Source organism: Malaclemys terrapin, chromosome 12, assembly GCF_027887155.1.
Source record: "Malaclemys terrapin pileata isolate rMalTer1 chromosome 12, rMalTer1.hap1, whole genome shotgun sequence".
In the NCBI taxonomy this organism is placed as follows: domain Eukaryota; kingdom Metazoa; phylum Chordata; order Testudines; family Emydidae; genus Malaclemys; species Malaclemys terrapin.
Window position 1 is genome coordinate 19,068,224 of NC_071516.1, and position 18,047 is coordinate 19,086,270.

Below are 18,047 nucleotides of genomic sequence, written 5' to 3' on the forward strand. Positions count from 1 at the left end.
TAAAATCTGGGCTCAGTTTTGTATCAGTCTTGGCAGTATCCCTTGGAAAATCATTTCAAAATTATGATCCAAAATCTCTTCATAATCCTAATGAGAAGTTTTTTAAAATGTACTCTGATAAATGTATATAAAGATATGTGGCATTGTTGACAGCAATATAAGTTAATTCGTGCAAGGGAAAAAACTAGTAAAAATGAATGTGTTGGTCATTAAAAAATAGACATTGGAAAAAAGCGATTTTTCTTTTTCAGATGATGGATGCAATAAAAGGAACAATGACTGAAATATATAATGATCTTTCCAAAAATACCACTGGAAGTACAATAGCTGAGGTCAGTATTGTTTTCATCAGAGCATAGTGCTTTTTTTTTAAATTTAGAAAATCAAACATTAAAAAAAAAATCCTTTGTTTAAATAATATGGAAAACTTGGCCTGTATACATGCCTAAAAGAAATTCTGAACTAAAGCTGTCTTTGGACCCTAACTTCTTTGCTGTCTAATCTATGACTATTGTCACAGATACAAGTACCTTTGTTGCTGTTATATGGTAGCACCTAGGAGTCCTTGTTAGAGACCATACCACATTTGGCTAGGGGCTGTACAAACACAGAACATTACCATAAAAAAGTTGAGCACTTCAGCCTAACTCAAGAGGATTGTTGTTTTTTAGTTGTTGTTGATTTAAATCCAAAACTACGCGCTCTTTTAATGTAGCATTTTATGTTTAGTTTCATTTTGTTTTAGACACTTGCATTGCAAGAGTTTCTCATGATCACATTGAAAAAACCGCAGTGTAGCTTTGATCCTTCTCGCCAAAGACTCCTGATTATTTTATCATTCATTGTTTTATTACATAGGTTTTTTTTTGTTGCAGTGTAGAACTCTACATTGATTAGATGAAAGGATTGTATTTTGTATTAACTGCTACACACGGTTAGTAGTTATTTTCAGAGACGATATCTCACTGCTTTTATGTGTTTTCTGTTTTCTTTTAAAAATGGAACAAACTGATTACGTAATGCAAACGGCCTTAGAACATAAGCAAGAGAAAACTCTGGAGCAGGAGCGACTTCTTTTAACCCAGAAGTGGAAGAGTATGTCTACACAACAACAACAAAAAAGCCCAAGGAAGTGAATCTCAGAGCCAGGTCAATAGACTCGGGCTCGTACTGTGGGGCTAAAAGTAGGAGTATTGACGTTCAGGTATTGGCTGGAGCCCAGGCTCCATCCCAAGCCTGAATGTCTACACTGCTGTTTTTAGCCAGTTAGGGCAAGCCCCAGTCAGTTGACAAGGGTTCTGAGACTTGCTGCCACTGGTCTTTTATTTTTTGCTGTGTAGAAACATATCCAAAATCATCCATTTGAGTGATTATGTCCCCAGCCTCTACGCTTCTTAAATTAATAAGAAACATACGTTAGAATACTTGGGCCATTTAAAAAAAATTACAAGACATCAATAACTACAGTCAAAACTGAGGGATGTGGCTTAGGTTCAGATCAGATACATTTGAAGCCTGATAAATTTTAGTCCAGCAGTTTTTAGAGATAAGGTGCCTGATACTCCATTTTCTTACAGTTGTGTAAATTGGGAATGACTCCATAGATGTCAATAGAGTTATGTTGATGTAAAAATGATGTAAATAAGAGAAGAATAAAGCCCAAGTTGAGCAGCTCTGTTTTGAGTTTTAAAACAAGTCTCTCCCTTGTTTATGGTAGGAAATGCCCGCAAGCAAGAGTTTGCTTTGTATTTCTCTCTCTCATTGATGCTTTATGGATATTCTGGAACCTTGGTTAATTGGTCAGAATGCTTCGGGCCTAATTTTCATTTACACTTAAGACCTCTTTGCCAGAACAATGTAAAAGAGACCTTAGTATAAATGAGAATCAGGCCCTTTGTCTCTAAGCCCAGTTTTGCTAAATGACTAGGTAGCTGTTTTATATACACCACATTTGTATTTTCCATTTTATTAAATCTTATCTCTTCGATATTTCAGATTCGTCGTTTGAGAATCGAAATAGAGAAACTTCAATGGTTACATCAACAGGAACTCTCAGAAATGAAACACAATCTTGGTATGAAAAGTACAGCCTAAAATAATATGATTTCAAAGACTGTGGTATATGTTTGCTTCATTTATGTGACTGTACAAGTTGTCCATGTGTGACGGGTTAGAAAATAGAACAGAACGTGCTGTGCTGATGCTGCTGGGCAAGTACCCAATAATTTAGACAGTTGCCGTTTTACTGAAAACAGCAGTTAAAACAGTTTTGAGTTTAACCAGTGAAATAGAGTTATGCTTGGGAAAACGTTTCTGAGAAAGAGTATAGTAACCTGGTCCTTGCCATGTGGACTGATATTCTGTGATTCTATGATCATTGGATAACCTTTAAGAGACCTAATTCATTAATTAATGTTTTGACCTATTTATTTTGGGCTATCTGTTCACAGACACAGTACTAACAGTAATTAGAGCTATGCAAAATAATTTCAGCAAATAATTCACCAAAAAGGCACTTTTGGTGAACTCAAAATGATTTGCATATTGGTGTTGAATTAGCTGAATTGTTTCAGCTAGACCAAAAAAATTGAAATATTTCAGAAATGTCAAAACAAAATGTTTTGTTTTGACCTGACTCAAAATATTTCATTTTGATGAAAGGAGAGGAAACTAGATTCACAAAATGGCCAGGAGTGGGGAGAGGTCCTCCCTATAACTTTTAGCTCAGTGGTTAGGGAACTCACCTGGCATGTGGGAGACCATGATTCTGTTCCTCTCTCTGCCTAATGTGGAAAAGGGATTTCAACATTGGAGGTGAGTTCCCTAACCACTAGATTATGGGCTATTTTGGTCTTTCTCGGTATCTCCTGTGGACGCTGTTCCACTTTGTATAAATATAAATAGTCACTGGTTCAAGGACTTGAACTTGGTTCTCCCACATTCTAAGTGAGGATCTCATTTTCAGCCAGCCTCCATTAATGTACCCACAGGATTTGGGCCTGCTCCCAATGAAATTGGTGTGTGTGCGGGGGGGGTTATTGGTGATTTCAAATTATTTTTTGACTCAATGTAACTGATTCTAGGACAGTGTTATTCAAAAGGAGCTTTTCTTGCGGCCACAGTCTTGTGGATGGTGTGTGTTTGGGGTGGGGGGTGGGGAGTGTCAAAGCAGCAGCCCCTCCCCTGGGGCTGCCAGCAGTGGTTTGGGCCCTGGCCGCCTCTGGAGACAGAAAAGCTGGAGGATCAGACAACCGTTCCCCAGCTTCCCAAGGGTGGTGGGTGGCAGGTTCCACCCATGGGCCTTTGGGCTCCAAACTCGGGCATGGGGTTTTGCGCTTCATTCCCTGGCTGTGAGGTGATGGGCTCTGGCCCTGAGCTCATCCTCCCCAATGACCCTTGGCCCCTGCTGTCTCCCCGAGTGCCCCATCACCCCACTGCCTCCGTAGCCACTTCCCCATCCAGGGCTTAATTTGTCTCTGGGCTTGCCAGGACTGAGTAAGTCTGCTGTGAAAAGTGACATTTGTATTAGGGCTGTCGATTAATTGCAGTTAACTCACATGATTAACTCAAAAAAATTAATCGTGATTAAAAAATTAATTGTGATTAATCGCAGTTTTAATCGCACTGCTAAACAATAGAATACCAATTGAAATTTATTAAATATTTTGGATATTTCACTACATTTTCATATATATTGTATTCTGTGTTGTAATTGAAATCAAAGTGTATATTATTTTTGCTTACAAATATTTGCACTGTAAAAATGATAAACAAAAGAAATATTAATTTTCAATTCACCTCATACAAGTACTGTAATACAATCTCGCTGTCACGAAAGTGCAACTTACAAATTTAGATTTTTTTTTGTTACATAACTACGCTCAAAAATAAAACAATGTAAAACTTCAGAGCCTACAAGTCCACTTAGTCCTACTTCTTGTTCAGCCAGTCGCTAAGACAAACAAGTTTATTTACTTTTACAGGAGATAACGATGCCCTCTTCTTATTTACCGTGTCACCAGAAAGTGAGAACAGACATTTGCATGGCCCGATATTTGAAACATTTGTATGTCTGTTCATGCTTTGGCCATCATTCCAGAGGACATGCTTCCATGCTGATGACGCTCATTTAAAAAAATAATGCATTAATTAATGTGTGACTGAACTCCTTGGGGGAGAATTGTATGTCCTGTGCTCTGTTTTACCCACATTCTGCCATGTATTTCATGTTATAGCAGTCTCGGATGATGACCCAGCAAATGTCCATTTTATACTGCTGGAGGAATTCTGCGCCAAAACATTAAAAATTCTGCATCTGATATTATAAAATTATGCAAAATTCTCCATACTTTATTTGTCAAAATGACACAATATAATCACTTTGGTTTCAATTATTTTGGTATTTATTTAAACTACTATAAAATGGATGGAGAATGGAGGTGGAAGCATTGGAGGACATTCCCAATCCCCCTTGCCTAACAGTAATGTAACTAGGTTTGACTCTTTATTTCTAGTTATTAGTCAACAAATATATGCAGCCATATGCTCAGTGTTACATCATAGCCAACTGAAGACCAAGTGAGAGCTGGGGAATCAAACTCACATTTTAGTTCAAAAATTTAGACCAGTTCTAATCACTAAAGCACCATCAGCATTTATAAGGCCATCCTGTCCTTTACACCACTCTGGCAATGTAAAGGAGCTTTAACATTTTTACACCTATTTTATACTCCTGGGGGAATTCATAAAGAGAATGGGAGCAATTCACTAAGCAGGCAGGCTGCTACATTCTGCTCTGCCTGAGGGGATAGTGCCTATCCCACGCCTACCTCCTTAGAAACACTCCAAAGCCCTGCCCCTCCACACCAAGCGTGCTGCAATAGCGAGTGAGAGGGACAGAGTGTCTCTCGCTGTCTCTCACACACGACTGCACAGCCCCCCATGGGTGGTGATTAACATCTCTATTGGCTGCTCGGAGTGCCCGAACCAACCTGTCTGTGCTGCCTGGGAAAGGCGTGTGATAGCTCTTGCAGCTTCCTTTTGCTTCCCCATCAGAAGTCATTTTTCTGCGGAGAAGCAAAGAAATCTGCAGGGAACATGAATTCTGTGCATGTGCAGTGATGCAGAATTCCTGCAAGAGTAAAAATTGTAAGAACACTTTCACTGCAGATTTCACAAAACGCAAAGACGGTACCAATGTGAGATTTCTAAAGATGGCTACATCACTTGACCCAAGGTTTAAAAATCTGAAGTGTCTTCCAAAATCTGAGAGGGATGAGGTTTGGAGCATGCTTTCAGAAGTCTTAAAAGAGCAACACTCTGATGCAGAAACTACAGAACCCAAACCACCAAAGAAGAAAATCAACCGTCCGCTGGTGGCATCTGATTCAGATAATGAAAATAAACATGTATCGGTCTGCACTGCTTTGACTTGTTATCGAGCAGAACCTGTCATCAGCATGGATGCATGTCTCTTGGAATGGTGGTTGAAGCATGAAGGGACATATGACTCTTTAGCGCATCTGGCACGTAAATATCTTGCAACACCGGCTACACCAGTGCCACGAGAATGCCTGTTCTCACTTTCAGGTGACATAGTAAACAAGCAGGCAGCATTATCTCCTGCAAATGTAAACAAACTTGTTTGTATGAGTGATTGGCTAAAAAAGAAGTAGGACTAAGTGGACTTGCAAGCTCTAAAATTTTACATGGTTTTATGCAGGTTTTTTGTACATAATTCGACGTTTGTAAGTTCAACTTTCATGATAAAGAAATTGCACTACAGTACTTGTATTAGGTTAATTGAAAAATACTATTTCTTTTGGGTTTTTTTATAGTGCTAATACTTGTAATCAAAAATAAATATAAAGTGAGCACTGTACACTTTGTATTCTGTGTTATAACTGAAATCAATATATTTGAAAATGTAGAAAACATCCAAAAATATTTAAATAAATGGTATCCTATCATTGTTTAACAGTGTGATTAATTGCAATTAATTTTTTTAATCGCTTGACAGCCCTAATTTGTATGTTTGTTAATATCGCTTTTCACAGCAGGCTTACTAGCTAGCAAATCTTAAAAAAAAAAAAAAAAAAAAAAAAAAAAAAAAAAAAAAAAAAAAAAAGGCAACCACCAAAACAAACCATAAGAAAAAAGAAAAGAAAACGTACAAAGCACCTTGTGTTTCTATTCTGTTTAGGACCAGCAAAGAATAGAGACAACTGTACATTATTTTTATTACTGAGTCTGCAAAAAAAAAACCCTACATAAATAAATTATAATGATTTGGACATGTATATGTGCATGTTTATTTGTATTTCCTAAAGTTAATTAAGTATTTTAGGAAAAATGGTCAGAGTGGCCACCAGCAAGAGTTGGTGGCTGCACTCTGAGGCCACCAAAAATTTGTTGCGAGAACCCTTGCTCCAGGATAAAACATATATTTTTAAAACTGACTGACAGATACTCAACCCTGCTCCCTGCCCTTTATGCTAATTTGGCATTGCAAAGGGGCCAAAATACTGACTTAAACAGGCAGTTGAGGATTCCGCATCATGGGAGATTTTCAGTAAGCATAGAACCAGCATAGCTGGCTATAGGACACCTCTTCCCAGTTCCCACATCTCCACCACCATGTAGCCAGGAAATGAGGGCATGGTTAAAGTACTGCTGCACTTCAGTTATCATTGGCTGATGTAATGACTCCTAGGGGAAAGTTGCAACAAAGCACAAGTTACAGAATTCCTGAATCCCTTTTAAATAACATGTGGTGTTGAACTGGCCTGAGGTCTAGGGGACAAAGTTGTGTGATGGTGTCTTATTTCATCCCTTTGTGTCCTGTGAAGCTGTGCTGAAATGAAGGTTGAGGGACTGATTTTTTGCAGATGCATAATTCTCTGTATGGATTCTGTTTGTTTATCTCATTTTATTCATCAAAGTAAATATGACTTTCAAAGCTTTCTGGAATCATTTTGGCTTTGGAACTTTTACTTTGTTACAATTATGTCCTGGGAGAGCCATGTTTGCAATGACATCCAGACTCTTCTGTCTAAAGGAACCAGGATACAATATAGATTTGATGGATTTGTGTTTGTGAGAGGAGAGTGTGATCCATGGTCCAGTTTATTTGTTGAAAACTAGTTCATAGCAGTATTGAAGCTCTCGGCTTCTGAGGCCAAAGGCTGTGTAAGGCAGCTGCAGCAGGTGGGGAGTACATCTTTGTACTGCGTGTAGCACAACTGAGGCATCAAGGAGCTAACTGTAATAGAAAAATAATAAATAATAATAGAGGGTAAAAATTATGGCCCCAAGATTTCGAGCCTGGTAATTTTCACCTTACGAATGGGAGAAATATAGACTCGTCTTTCTTTGTATCTCAACTAGAATTGACAATGGCGGAGATGCGGCAAAGTCTTGAGCAGGAGCGTGATCGTTTGATTGCTGAAGTAAAGAAGCAGCTGGAGTTGGAGAAGCAGCAAGCTGTGGATGAAACCAAGAAGAAGCAGTGGTGTGCCAACTGCAAGAAAGAGGCCATCTTCTACTGCTGCTGGAATACCAGCTACTGTGACTACCCCTGCCAGCAAGCTCACTGGCCTGAGCATATGAAATCCTGCACACAATCAGGTAATCTGCCTCTGGTAAACCTACCTCACAGCTGCTCAGAGTGAGGAAATACGGGGCTGGTGGAAATGGTGTCCGTTTATGTGTGCACAGTTATGCCAGTGGGGTGGGGTGAATGTGGATTGCTACACATTGCTAATGGCTATATTGTATAAACCTTTTTTTTTTATTTTAGCTACTGCAACACAACAAGAAACAGATACAGAAATTAGCCCAGAAACATTAAATAAATCGTCCCAGCCCAGCTCCAGTACACAGACTCCATCCACAGAAACAGCCAGCACCCCAAAGGAAAAGGACAGTGCAGCCGATAAAAACAAAGACTGTGTTACAGTGAGTATCACTGCAGTCACTTCAGCCTAAGAATGTGTCTGATTTCTCTTAAACCTGAGCTTAAGGTATCCTTGGGACATCAGTAATTTTTGGCCCCTTGTACATTTCTGGAGGGTCATTTTGTGAGTGAGGTAGGAAATAGTATTTTTCCTCCATCGTGACAAAACTATTCCATTCGGAGGGAGAGAAGCAGGATGTCCTCCAGGATCACCCCTTCCCCTCCACTCATCCCCATAAGATCTTACATTGACTTGACATCTTTCCAGCCAAGGGGGACTGGACCTGTCTCCCTCCAGGGCCCATCAGTGTTGCTTCTGGTCTGGATCTTTCAAATACAATACAAATTGCCTTCTGGGCTGAGCAATACTGACTGCAGCACTCACAAATACTGCTGGATCTACAGTTAAGAGAGCAGCGTGCAAGCATGATATCCTCCTTGCCATCTACTCTGACAGTGTTCCGCAGGCAAGGGTGAGCAGGTACTCTGATGCAAAGGGCCCCATCACTGCATATACAAGATAAATGCCTATAATAAGGATTCCACTTTATAGGCAGGTTTTGACTAATAACCATTTCAACAGTAATGCTCTTCTTCCCTGCCAAGAAAAAGCTATTAAAGCAACAATTTTATTGGGGGCTGGCCCCTCGCAATATCTTCCCCCCACCCATTCCCTCACCTCAATATAAATCTCATTGATAATGTTTGAAAATGTTAAAAACATAAAATATTATGTTGTAAAGTATTGTGATTCCAGCATGATGTCTCATTGAGCTAGTCCTCCAGAGTGGGAAGTGTGGTGCACTAGAGAACCTGTGTTCATTTCTGGCATCATTGGTAACATCTGGAATTAGATGTCCAGGTTTGATGTGGTTTCTAAGGGAGTAACTTGGGGTGGAACCATATTTGAGGAGAGAAAGAGGCAGTGTGTGTTTCACTTGAATGCACTAGTAAAACTGGTGAACTATATTGAGTTTCAGTGGCTCACTTGGTGTCCGTATGCATTGTTTGTGTCAATACAAACTTCTTTATCATGCGGTGTTGGGAGGTGGCGGGAGAGTCAGTTACCCAAGACTTCTGCCATGGAATGTTCCATTTTTTAAATTTAGAATTTCTTTCACATATTGTTCTACCTGAAACATCATGCTGTGTACATTGATCATGTTCATAATTTGAATTTTGTTTTATTAACAAAAGTAACCTGTGAATTCATTAAGATGCAAATTTTTAACACAACATCCAACATAAATTTCATATTATAAGAGTAATAATAAATTAGGTGGAATTTATGTAAAAGCTGAGACTTTTACTGAGGTTACCTGTGCTGTCTCTGCAGATAGCAACAGGTGTGACAAGCAACCAGCCTATAAAACTGGTCCAGGTACCGCAGACCACCACCTATATTCCAACTACTCAACCCACAATTGTAAGTACATCATCATCATTTAAAGTCTGCAATAGAACTGTTCCTGGCTTTAAAATAGCTCAATATCTTTTGGGGGTTGTTTCCTGTCTGTTGTTGTATCAGGATATGAATTCACTGGTATCAAGTCTCAATTTGCAATGCAAAATGCCCTATTTTGCTGTGCAACATTCCATCTTTCTCATGCCTTCCATTTTCATCATTTGGTTATTACAAAGAGCTGGGAAAAGCCACTGGGCATATACTTAAAGCACTGAGGATAGTCAGACCATCATCTGCAATAGAATGTTAAAGTTGTTTACCCTTTTGATTTTGGTTATTTGACCAAGACATCATGGTAAATATAGCATTTATTTTATGTAGCATCTTTTCCTGTGGTATCTTAAAGAGCTTTGTATAATAATGCTATATTAGAGTTCTAGCCTGATATTGCAGCAACTATGAAGCCAGAAGGAGCAGCTAATCTGCATTCATTAGTATTGTGTCTCAAATGTAGCCTTGGGCACCAGGACCTGTGTTACTGAGAGAGGAAATGATGGCTATGTCACTGGGATTATCCCCACTATTCTTTTTTCCACTCCAAATGTGTCAAAGGCACTTTATTTTCTTCTTTGAGTGATTACTCATGTGTATTCCACAATAGGTGTGTGTGCTCGCCACGTGCACTGGTGTCGGAAGTTTTTCCCCTAGCAACCCCCGGAGTGGCACGCGGTATAAGGGGCGTTGCGCACTCCCCCCACCCTCAGTTCCTTCTTGCAGCTAGTGAAGGTGCTTCGGAACTGCTATGCTCCAGCTTTGCTGTAGCTCGTCCCCAGAACTGCTTGTTTGTTCAGTGTATGGTACCTGACCTGTAGTTAGTTAGTTGATTAGTTAGTTTAGTTTATCTCGTGCGCCTGAGCTGGAGCATGCCCTGTGCCCTGGATTTTAAGTCGTGCGACACTTGTAGGCGACCTATGCCAGTGAGTGATCCTCACGCAGACTGTTTAAGAGAGCGGAACGCAAGTATTTTGTGCTCCTAACTCCCTGGTGGTCGAGTCGGTCAACGACAGGGAACAGCAGAGCCAACCAGCCCCTACTCCAAAAAATAAAGATTCGAGGAGCGAGGAGACTGGACTCATTTGGAAGAAAAATGTATTTGTCCTCGAGCTTCCAGTTATGGGTGGCGAACCACCAGGCTCTCCTGGGCCGGTATGAGTTCAATCTGTGGGGCTCCACGGCCAAGTTCAAGGAGCGCGACAAGAAGGAGTTCAAAGCGCTGGTGGAAGAGGGTACAGCGGCTGCCAGGGCAACCCTGCAGGCAGCTTCGGATGCAGCAGACATAGCCGCGCAGTCCATGAGAAGGGCATCATGGCTCCTGCTCTCTGAGCTGTCCAGCAAGGCGCAGACGTCCCTACAGGACCTCCCGTTTTGACGGCAAAGCTCTGTTTGCGGAACAAATGGATACAAAGCTGCATGGCCTGAAAGACTCCCGCACGATGCCCCAGACTCTGGGTCTCTATGTTCCGACTCCAGCTAAACCTAAGTTCAAGCCGTAGCAGACTTCCACCCAGGCCACCCATTCAAAATACGAGATCACTTATAAAAAGTCGCGGGACTATAAGAGGCGCCCACAGAGGAGGTCTTGGCCTGCCCCCCAGCCAGGGTCCTCCAAGGGCAAGCTGGCAGGGAAAAGGCGGTTTTGATGGGACGCCTGGGGTGTCCTGCCAGTTCTCATCAGGGATCCACCCTCAGTAAAGCTTCCCTTCTCCAATTGGTTGTGTACTTTCCTCCCGGAGTGGTCGCAGTGGACCTCGGACCGATGGGTCCTCAATACCATCTCCCGGGGCTACACCTTCCAGTTTACTTCCACGCCGCCCAACCACCCTCCTTCCCTTCCCTCCGGGGGGACCCCTCACACGAGGCTCTGCTCGAGAAGGAGGTGGGGCGACTCCTGGGCCTAGGAGCGGTGGAAGCAGTGTCAGGGGGTTCAAAGGCAAGGGGTACTACTCCTGCTATTTCCTTATCCTGAAGGCCAAAGAAGGGCTCAGGCCCATCTTGGACCTGCAATGTCTGAACCAGTACATAGAATCATAGAATATCAGGGTTGGAAGGGACCGCAGGAGGTCATCTAGTCCACCCCCTGCTCAAAGCAGGACCAATTCCCAACTAAATCAACCCACCCAGGGCTTTGTCAAGCCTGACCTTAAAAACCTCTAAGGAAGGAGATTCCACCACCTCCCTCGGTAACCCATTCCAGTGCTTCACCACCCTCCTAGTGAAAAAGTTTTTCCTAATATCCAACCTAAACCTCCCCCACTGCAACTTGAGACCATTATGCCTTGTTCTGTTGTCTGCCACCATTGACAACAGTCTAGATCCATCCTCTTTGGAACCCCCTTTCAGGTAGTTGAAAGCAGCTATCAAATCCCCCCCTCTCATTCTTCTCTTCTGCAGACTAAATAATCCCAGTTCCCTCAGCCTGTCCTCGTAAGCCATGTGCTCCAGCTCCCTAATTATTTTTGTTGCCCTCCGCTGGACTCTTTCCAATTTTCCCACATCCTTCTTGTAGTGTGGAGCCCAAAACTGGACACAGTACTCCAGATGAGGCCTCACCAATGTCAAATAGAGGGGAATGATCACGTCCCTCTATCTGATGGCAATGTCCCTACTTATACAGCCCAAAATGCCATTAGCCTTCTTGGCAACAAGGGCACACTGTTGACTCATATCCAGCTTCTCGTCCACTGTAATCCCTAGGTCCTTTTCTGCAGAACTGCTTCCTAGCCATTCAGTCCCTAGTCTGTAACAGTGAATGGGATTCTTCCGTCCTAAGTGCAGGACTCTGCACTTGTCCTTGTTGAACCTCATCAGGTTTCTTTTGGCCCAATCCTCTAATTTGTCTAGGTCCCTCTGTATCCTATCCCTACCTTCCACTTGAAACCGGCTGCCAACTAGACATGGAGCCATTGATCACTACCTATTGAGCCCGATGATCTAGCCAGCTTTCTATCCACCTTATAGTCCATTCATCCAGCCCATACTTCTTTAACTTGCTGGCAAGAATACTGTGGGAGACCGTATCAAAAGCTTTGCTAAAGTCAAGGAATAACACATCCACTGCTTTCCCCTCATCCACAGACCCAGTTATCTCCTCATAGAAGGCAATTAGGTTAGTCAGGCATGGTGAAGTTCAAGTTTTGCATGATCTCCCTAGCCTCCATCATCCCCTCCTTGGATCCCGGGGACTGGTACGCTGCCCTCGATCTGCAGGACGCGTACTTCCACATTCATATATTTGAGGGGCACAGACGCTTCCTCCGTTTCACGGTGGGGCAGGAACACTACCAATTTATGGTCCTCCCATTTGGCCTGTCCACTGCCCCCAGGGTATTCACTAAATGTATGTCGGTGGTAGCGGCCTACCTCAGGCTCTGGCGGGTCCAGATCTTCCCCTATCCGGACAACTGGTTGGTCAAGGGCAGTTCCTGGTCGCAGGTGTGGTGTCACGTGGCGCTCCTTCTGTCCATGTGCACGACTTTGGGCCTGTTGGTGAACAACACCAATTCCATGTTAGTCCTGGTACAACGCATAGAGGTTATCGGGGCGGTCCTGGATGCCTCGTCAGCCAGAGCCTCCCTCCCACCGAACAGGTTCGAGACCCTGAAGGGGCTCATCGACACAGTCACAAGGTTTCCGGTGACAACAGCCAGAGCGTGCCTCCAGTTTTTGGGTCACGTGTCTGCGTGCATGTATGTGGTCTGTCACACCAGACTCAGGATGAGGCCCCTCCAGCTCTGGTTGGCCTCGGAGTTCTCCCAGGCCAGAGACAGGATGGACAAAGTACTCACGGTGCCCAAGCCAGTGATCACATCCCTAGGGTGGTGGTCCTCCTTGAGAAACATGCTCCAAGGGGTCCCGTTCAGGGGCAGGGCCCTGTCGCTGGATCTGGTGTCTAACGCATTGGACCTGGGATGGGGGGCCCATGTGGGGAACGTTCAGACCCAAGGTCTGTGGTTGGCTCAGGATCTGACCCTCTACATAAACATCAAGGAGCTCAGGGCAGTACGGCTGGCGTGCATGGCCTTCCACTCGCACCTGGAGGGCCAGGTGGTCAGGGTTCTCACAGACAACACAGCCTCGATGTTTTGCATCAACAGGCAAGGCGGGGCCCAATCCTCTGCCCTCTGCCATGAAGCCCTCAGGCTGTGGGACTTTTGTATAGCCCATAACATCTGCCTACGTGCCTTCCATCTACCAGGAGCCTGGAACTCGCAGGCAGATCACTTGAGCAGGGACTTCTCCTCTCAGCATGAGTGGTCTCTCCACCCAGAGGTGGTGCACAGACATTTCCAAGTGTGGGGAACCCCAGGGGGACCTGTTTGCGACTCGGCAGAACCGTCACTGTCCCCTGTTCTCCTCCAGAGGGGCTGGGATGGGCGCTATCTCTGATGCCTTCCTCCTGTTTTGGTCAGGCCAGTTTCTCCATGCCTTTCCCCTGTTACCGCTGATTGGCAAGGTCCAGGAAAAGATAAAGAGAGACAAGGCCTGGGTCCTTCTGATTGCCCCGGCATGGCCCAGGCAGCATTGGTACGGAGCCCTTATGGGCCTGGCGGTCACCCCACCGTGGCCGTTGTCTCCCGCGCGGACCTACTCTCCCAGGACCAGGGCTGCCTCCTCCACCCCAGCCTAGCGGCACTCCACCTCATGGCGTGGCTGCTCAATGGTTAGGCCGGGAGGAAAAGACATGTTCAGAAGGGGTTCGGCCCGTCCTCTTAGAAACCAGGCGACCCTCCATGCGCCGAGCATACTTTGGCAAAATGGTCTAGATTTTCCAGATGGGCAGATGAGTGGGGCGTTTCCCCGGTGGCCACCCCGATCCAGCTGATTCTGGACTATCTCCTTCACCTTAGAGCCCAGCGCCTGGCACCCTCATCAGTCAAGGTGCACCTGGTGGCCATATCGGCCTTCCACCCGCCGGTACAGAGCCACACGGTATTCTCCCATGCTATCACTGGCTGATTCCTTAAGCGGTTGGATCATCTTTTCCTGTATGTTAGGTCCCCAGTCCTGCAGTGGGACCTAAACCTGGTGTTGGCCCGTCTCACTGGGCCCTCGTTTGAGCCACTAGCTTACGTGCTCCTGGTCACACCTCTCGTAGAAGGTAGCCGTCCTGGTTGCGATCACGTCGGCTAGGCAGGTCTCTGAACTCAGGGCCGTGAGCTCAGAGCCCACGTAAACAGTGTTTCATAAAGATAAGGTCCAGCTCTGCCCACACCCTTCATTCCTCCCGAAGGTGGTCTCTGCCTATCACATGAGTCAGGACATTTTTCTGCCGGTCCTCTGCCCCAACCCCCATGCATCCAGTGAGGAGCGCTGCCTCCACACGCTGGATGTGAGACGGGCTCTGGCTTTTTACCTGGAGCGGACTGAGCCGTTCAGGAAGTCTTCGCAACTGTTCATCATCTCGTCTAGGTGCATGAAAGGTCATCCGATCTCCACTCAGTGGCTCTCCAATTGGATCACCTCATGCATCCATACCTGTTATGACCTGGCGGGAATCCCTCCGCCACCAATTGTGAAGGCACACAGGACTAGGGCGCAGGCCTTGTCGGCTGCCTTTTTGGCCCATGTCCCCATTCAGGACATTTGTAGGGCTGCCACATGGTCTTCAATTCACACGTTCACCTCGTCTCCCAGACCAGGGAGGACGCCGGGTTCAGCAGGGCTGTACTCTGTCCCGAGAGTTTATGAACTTCTTCCCACCTCCAACAGATATAGCTTGGAATCACCTATTGTGGAATACACTTCACCAATCACTCAAAGAAGAAAAGAGTTACCTTTTCCGTAACTGGTGTTCTTCGAGATGTGTTGTTCATGTCTATTCCACATACCGCCCTCCTTCCCCTCTGTCGGAGTTGTCTGGCAAGAAGGAACTGAGCGTGGGGGGAGCGTGCAGCCCCCTTATACTGCACCATGGAGGCACCACTCTAGGGGTTGCTAGGGGTGCTCCCCTACGGGTACTGCTGGGGAAAAACTTCCGGCACAGGAATAGACATGAGCAACACATCTCGAAGAACACCAGTTACGGAAAAGGTAACTGTCTTTTTCTCCTGGTGCTCTCACCAGAGATGAGACAGAATTGAGCTCCATTTAATGTTTAAAGCTCCCTAATATAGCTCTTTAAATTCCATGTAATGCCCCCTAATGCTGCACTTCAGTTTCAATGTGGAATCTGAGCTGAAGTTCATCATACCAACAGGGAAAAATGCTAGTGTCTCATTGACACTTAGCATCATGTATTCCCCATTTTTGGGTGGTGGACAGCAAAAGTAACTCAGCCAGTGTTCAGGTAGCTGGTTTAGTTCATTTTCATGCTGTGATCTTAATGGTTGCTTTGTTATAGATGTTATTTGTGGTTTTTTCATACAGTGTTGCACAACCATCGTGTCTCATCCATTACTTCTGTCATTCTGAGGATATTCTTGCTGGATGTCATGACTTTAAAAAACAAAAACAAAAAACCCTTCCCAACAGCTGTTTTATTAATTTAATCACAATTGAGAGGACTCAGCACCTCTCAAGAAAGTACTTAGCACCACTGCAAGGTTCGACCTATATTACCCTGACAGACTCCCAGCACCAGTGAGAAGCCCTTATAACTGTTCTGAAATCAGACTGCAGGCATCAAACCAAGTTAGCTTCTTTGTGAAAAATGCTAGTGCTCCAATATCCTAAATTGGCCTCTTTGAACATTCAGGAAATGGCGATAACTTCCACAACTGACCTACTGAATATGGAGTGTGTATGTGACTTGAGTAAAAACCCCGAAAACCCTAAAAAGTTTTAGGTGCTTGCTTGTACGTGCACATATTTGCATCTGCTCTGCTCAGCTGCAAACAACTTGTGTGCTAATACAGCAACATACCCTTTAAATAGTCTAATGCCTGAGCATGCACAAATGTGGTTATTTCCTCAGAGAGGTAAATTTTCAGCCAAGCCTCTCCACAAAAGTACACAACACATTTAAGGAGTATTAACACATACTACACCTTGATCAGTAAAACGGGGATTTAAATTTGGGACTATTCCCATCTGAACACATGTTTTTAAAAGATCCAGATAGCAAATTTAAGTTCCTTATTTTTACTACTAATAGACACTTTCCTAGTGGCGTTCTCAACTTGGTCCACACTTATAAGTTACGTCAACATAGCTACATCCGTCAGGGGTGTGAAAGAACCCACACCCTCACCAACATAGCTATGCCGACCTAACCCCAAGTGCAGCTATGTCAATGGAAGAATGCTTCCATCAATGTGGCTAACTTCATTCAGGAATGTGGTGTTCCTACACTGATGGAAAAAACTCTTTCCATTGATAATAGGCTGCATCCGTGCTACAGGTTAAGCCAGCATATGCTGGCAGGCCGTCTCTACACTTGCACTTTTGTTGGTCAGTGGTGTGAAAAAACACTCTCTCACCAACATAGCTCCTGTCACTTGTTGGGGATGGTTTAATTATGCTGACGGGAGAGCTCTCCCGTCAGCATAGAGCAGCTACACGGGAGACCTTACAGTGGTGTAGCAGCAGCAGTACAGCTGTGCCATGTAAGATATCTAGTGTAGATATAGCCATAGTCTCTGTAGCATAGACACAGCCTCACTTTCTAGTTCTCGAACTACCAATTGGTTTCCCACTTGAGGGTCTTTATTCGGAACGGCTTCCAATAAACCTTCTTTGCACATCTAAAGTCATCCTGATTACTAAATGGCTATAGTCTTGAGTTTACTTAGCAAACTTATTCCATCTTTGGTTTTTGATTCTTCTTGGAATCAAAACAGCGATAAATGGTGAAGTGCTAAATCTGTCATCTTTCCATTTCTGCAGAAATGTTGCAGCTTCTGCAATGAATAGAATTTATCACAAATATTCCAGCTTTTGAAGTCCTACCTAGCAAGGACAATAGCAACATTTGCTAATAAAGTACTACCAAAGCACCAGTATAAAACACTCTATGAAACACTGTGGAAAATGTGCATTTATTCTTCTGCCTTCTGTGGAGTTTTATATCACATGTCAGAGGGAAGACTTGTGCATCCCTTTCAGTTCCCCAAAAAGCCTTTGGTCCTTGTTTCTTTCACTTTAAAGCCTTCAGAATGGAAACTGATGCAGCTATTTGATCACCAGTTGGACTTCAGGAGAAGTGTGTCAGAACATCTTTACAGATTGCTCAGTACTGCAGCTTCTAAACTGATTTACATTTCTGGAGGAAGGTTCCCAGGTCTGCCAGAGATTTGGTGTGACCTTGAGCAAGTCACTTAACCTTTTTGTGCCTCTGTGTGTCTAGCTATAGAATAAAATATCTACCAAATAGGGTGTCATGAGACTCAATTTGTAAATGTGTATAAAGCACTTTGACACCTTCAGTTGGAAACGGTGACAGAAGTGCAAAGTTTTATTTTAAATTAATGTTCTTACTGAGGCTGTCTCTACACTATGGATCTTACAGCAGCACAGCTGTACCACTACAGCTGTGCTGCTGTAAGGTCTCCCGTGTAGCCGCTCTTTGCCAGCAGAAGAGAGCTCTCCTGCCAGCATAATTAAACCAGCCTCAACAAGCAGCCTTAGCTGTGTCAGCAGGAGACACTCTCCTGCCTACATAGCGCTAGTCACACCAGCACTTTTGCTGGT

The 18,047-nt window shown here is 44.1% G+C and overlaps 2 protein-coding genes across 8 annotated transcripts in view; both read left to right on the plus strand.

Annotated features, from left to right (window-relative positions):
• ZMYND8 (zinc finger MYND-type containing 8) overlaps nt 1–18,047 on the plus strand; it is a 107,383-nt gene that overhangs the window by 87,188 nt on the left and 2,148 nt on the right. For 6 of the 7 annotated variants that reach the window (XM_054045305.1, XM_054045308.1, XM_054045306.1 and 3 more), the window contains 5 exons: nt 252–332; nt 1,996–2,074; nt 7,387–7,626; nt 7,799–7,956; nt 9,291–9,380. In XM_054045305.1, the coding sequence (XP_053901280.1) occupies nt 252–332; nt 1,996–2,074; nt 7,387–7,626; nt 7,799–7,956; nt 9,291–9,380 (648 nt within the window). The remainder of the gene's footprint in view (nt 1–251; nt 333–1,995; nt 2,075–7,386; nt 7,627–7,798; nt 7,957–9,290; nt 9,381–18,047) is intronic. The other variant, XM_054045309.1, reaches the window with a different exon arrangement.
• LOC128846308 (uncharacterized) overlaps nt 9,431–18,047 on the plus strand; it is a 304,287-nt gene continuing 295,670 nt past the window's right edge. The window contains exon 1 of the mRNA XM_054045315.1: nt 9,431–16,319. Within this exon, the coding sequence (XP_053901290.1) occupies nt 12,537–13,805 (1,269 nt within the window). The 5' untranslated portion in view covers nt 9,431–12,536 and the 3' untranslated portion in view covers nt 13,806–16,319. The remainder of the gene's footprint in view (nt 16,320–18,047) is intronic.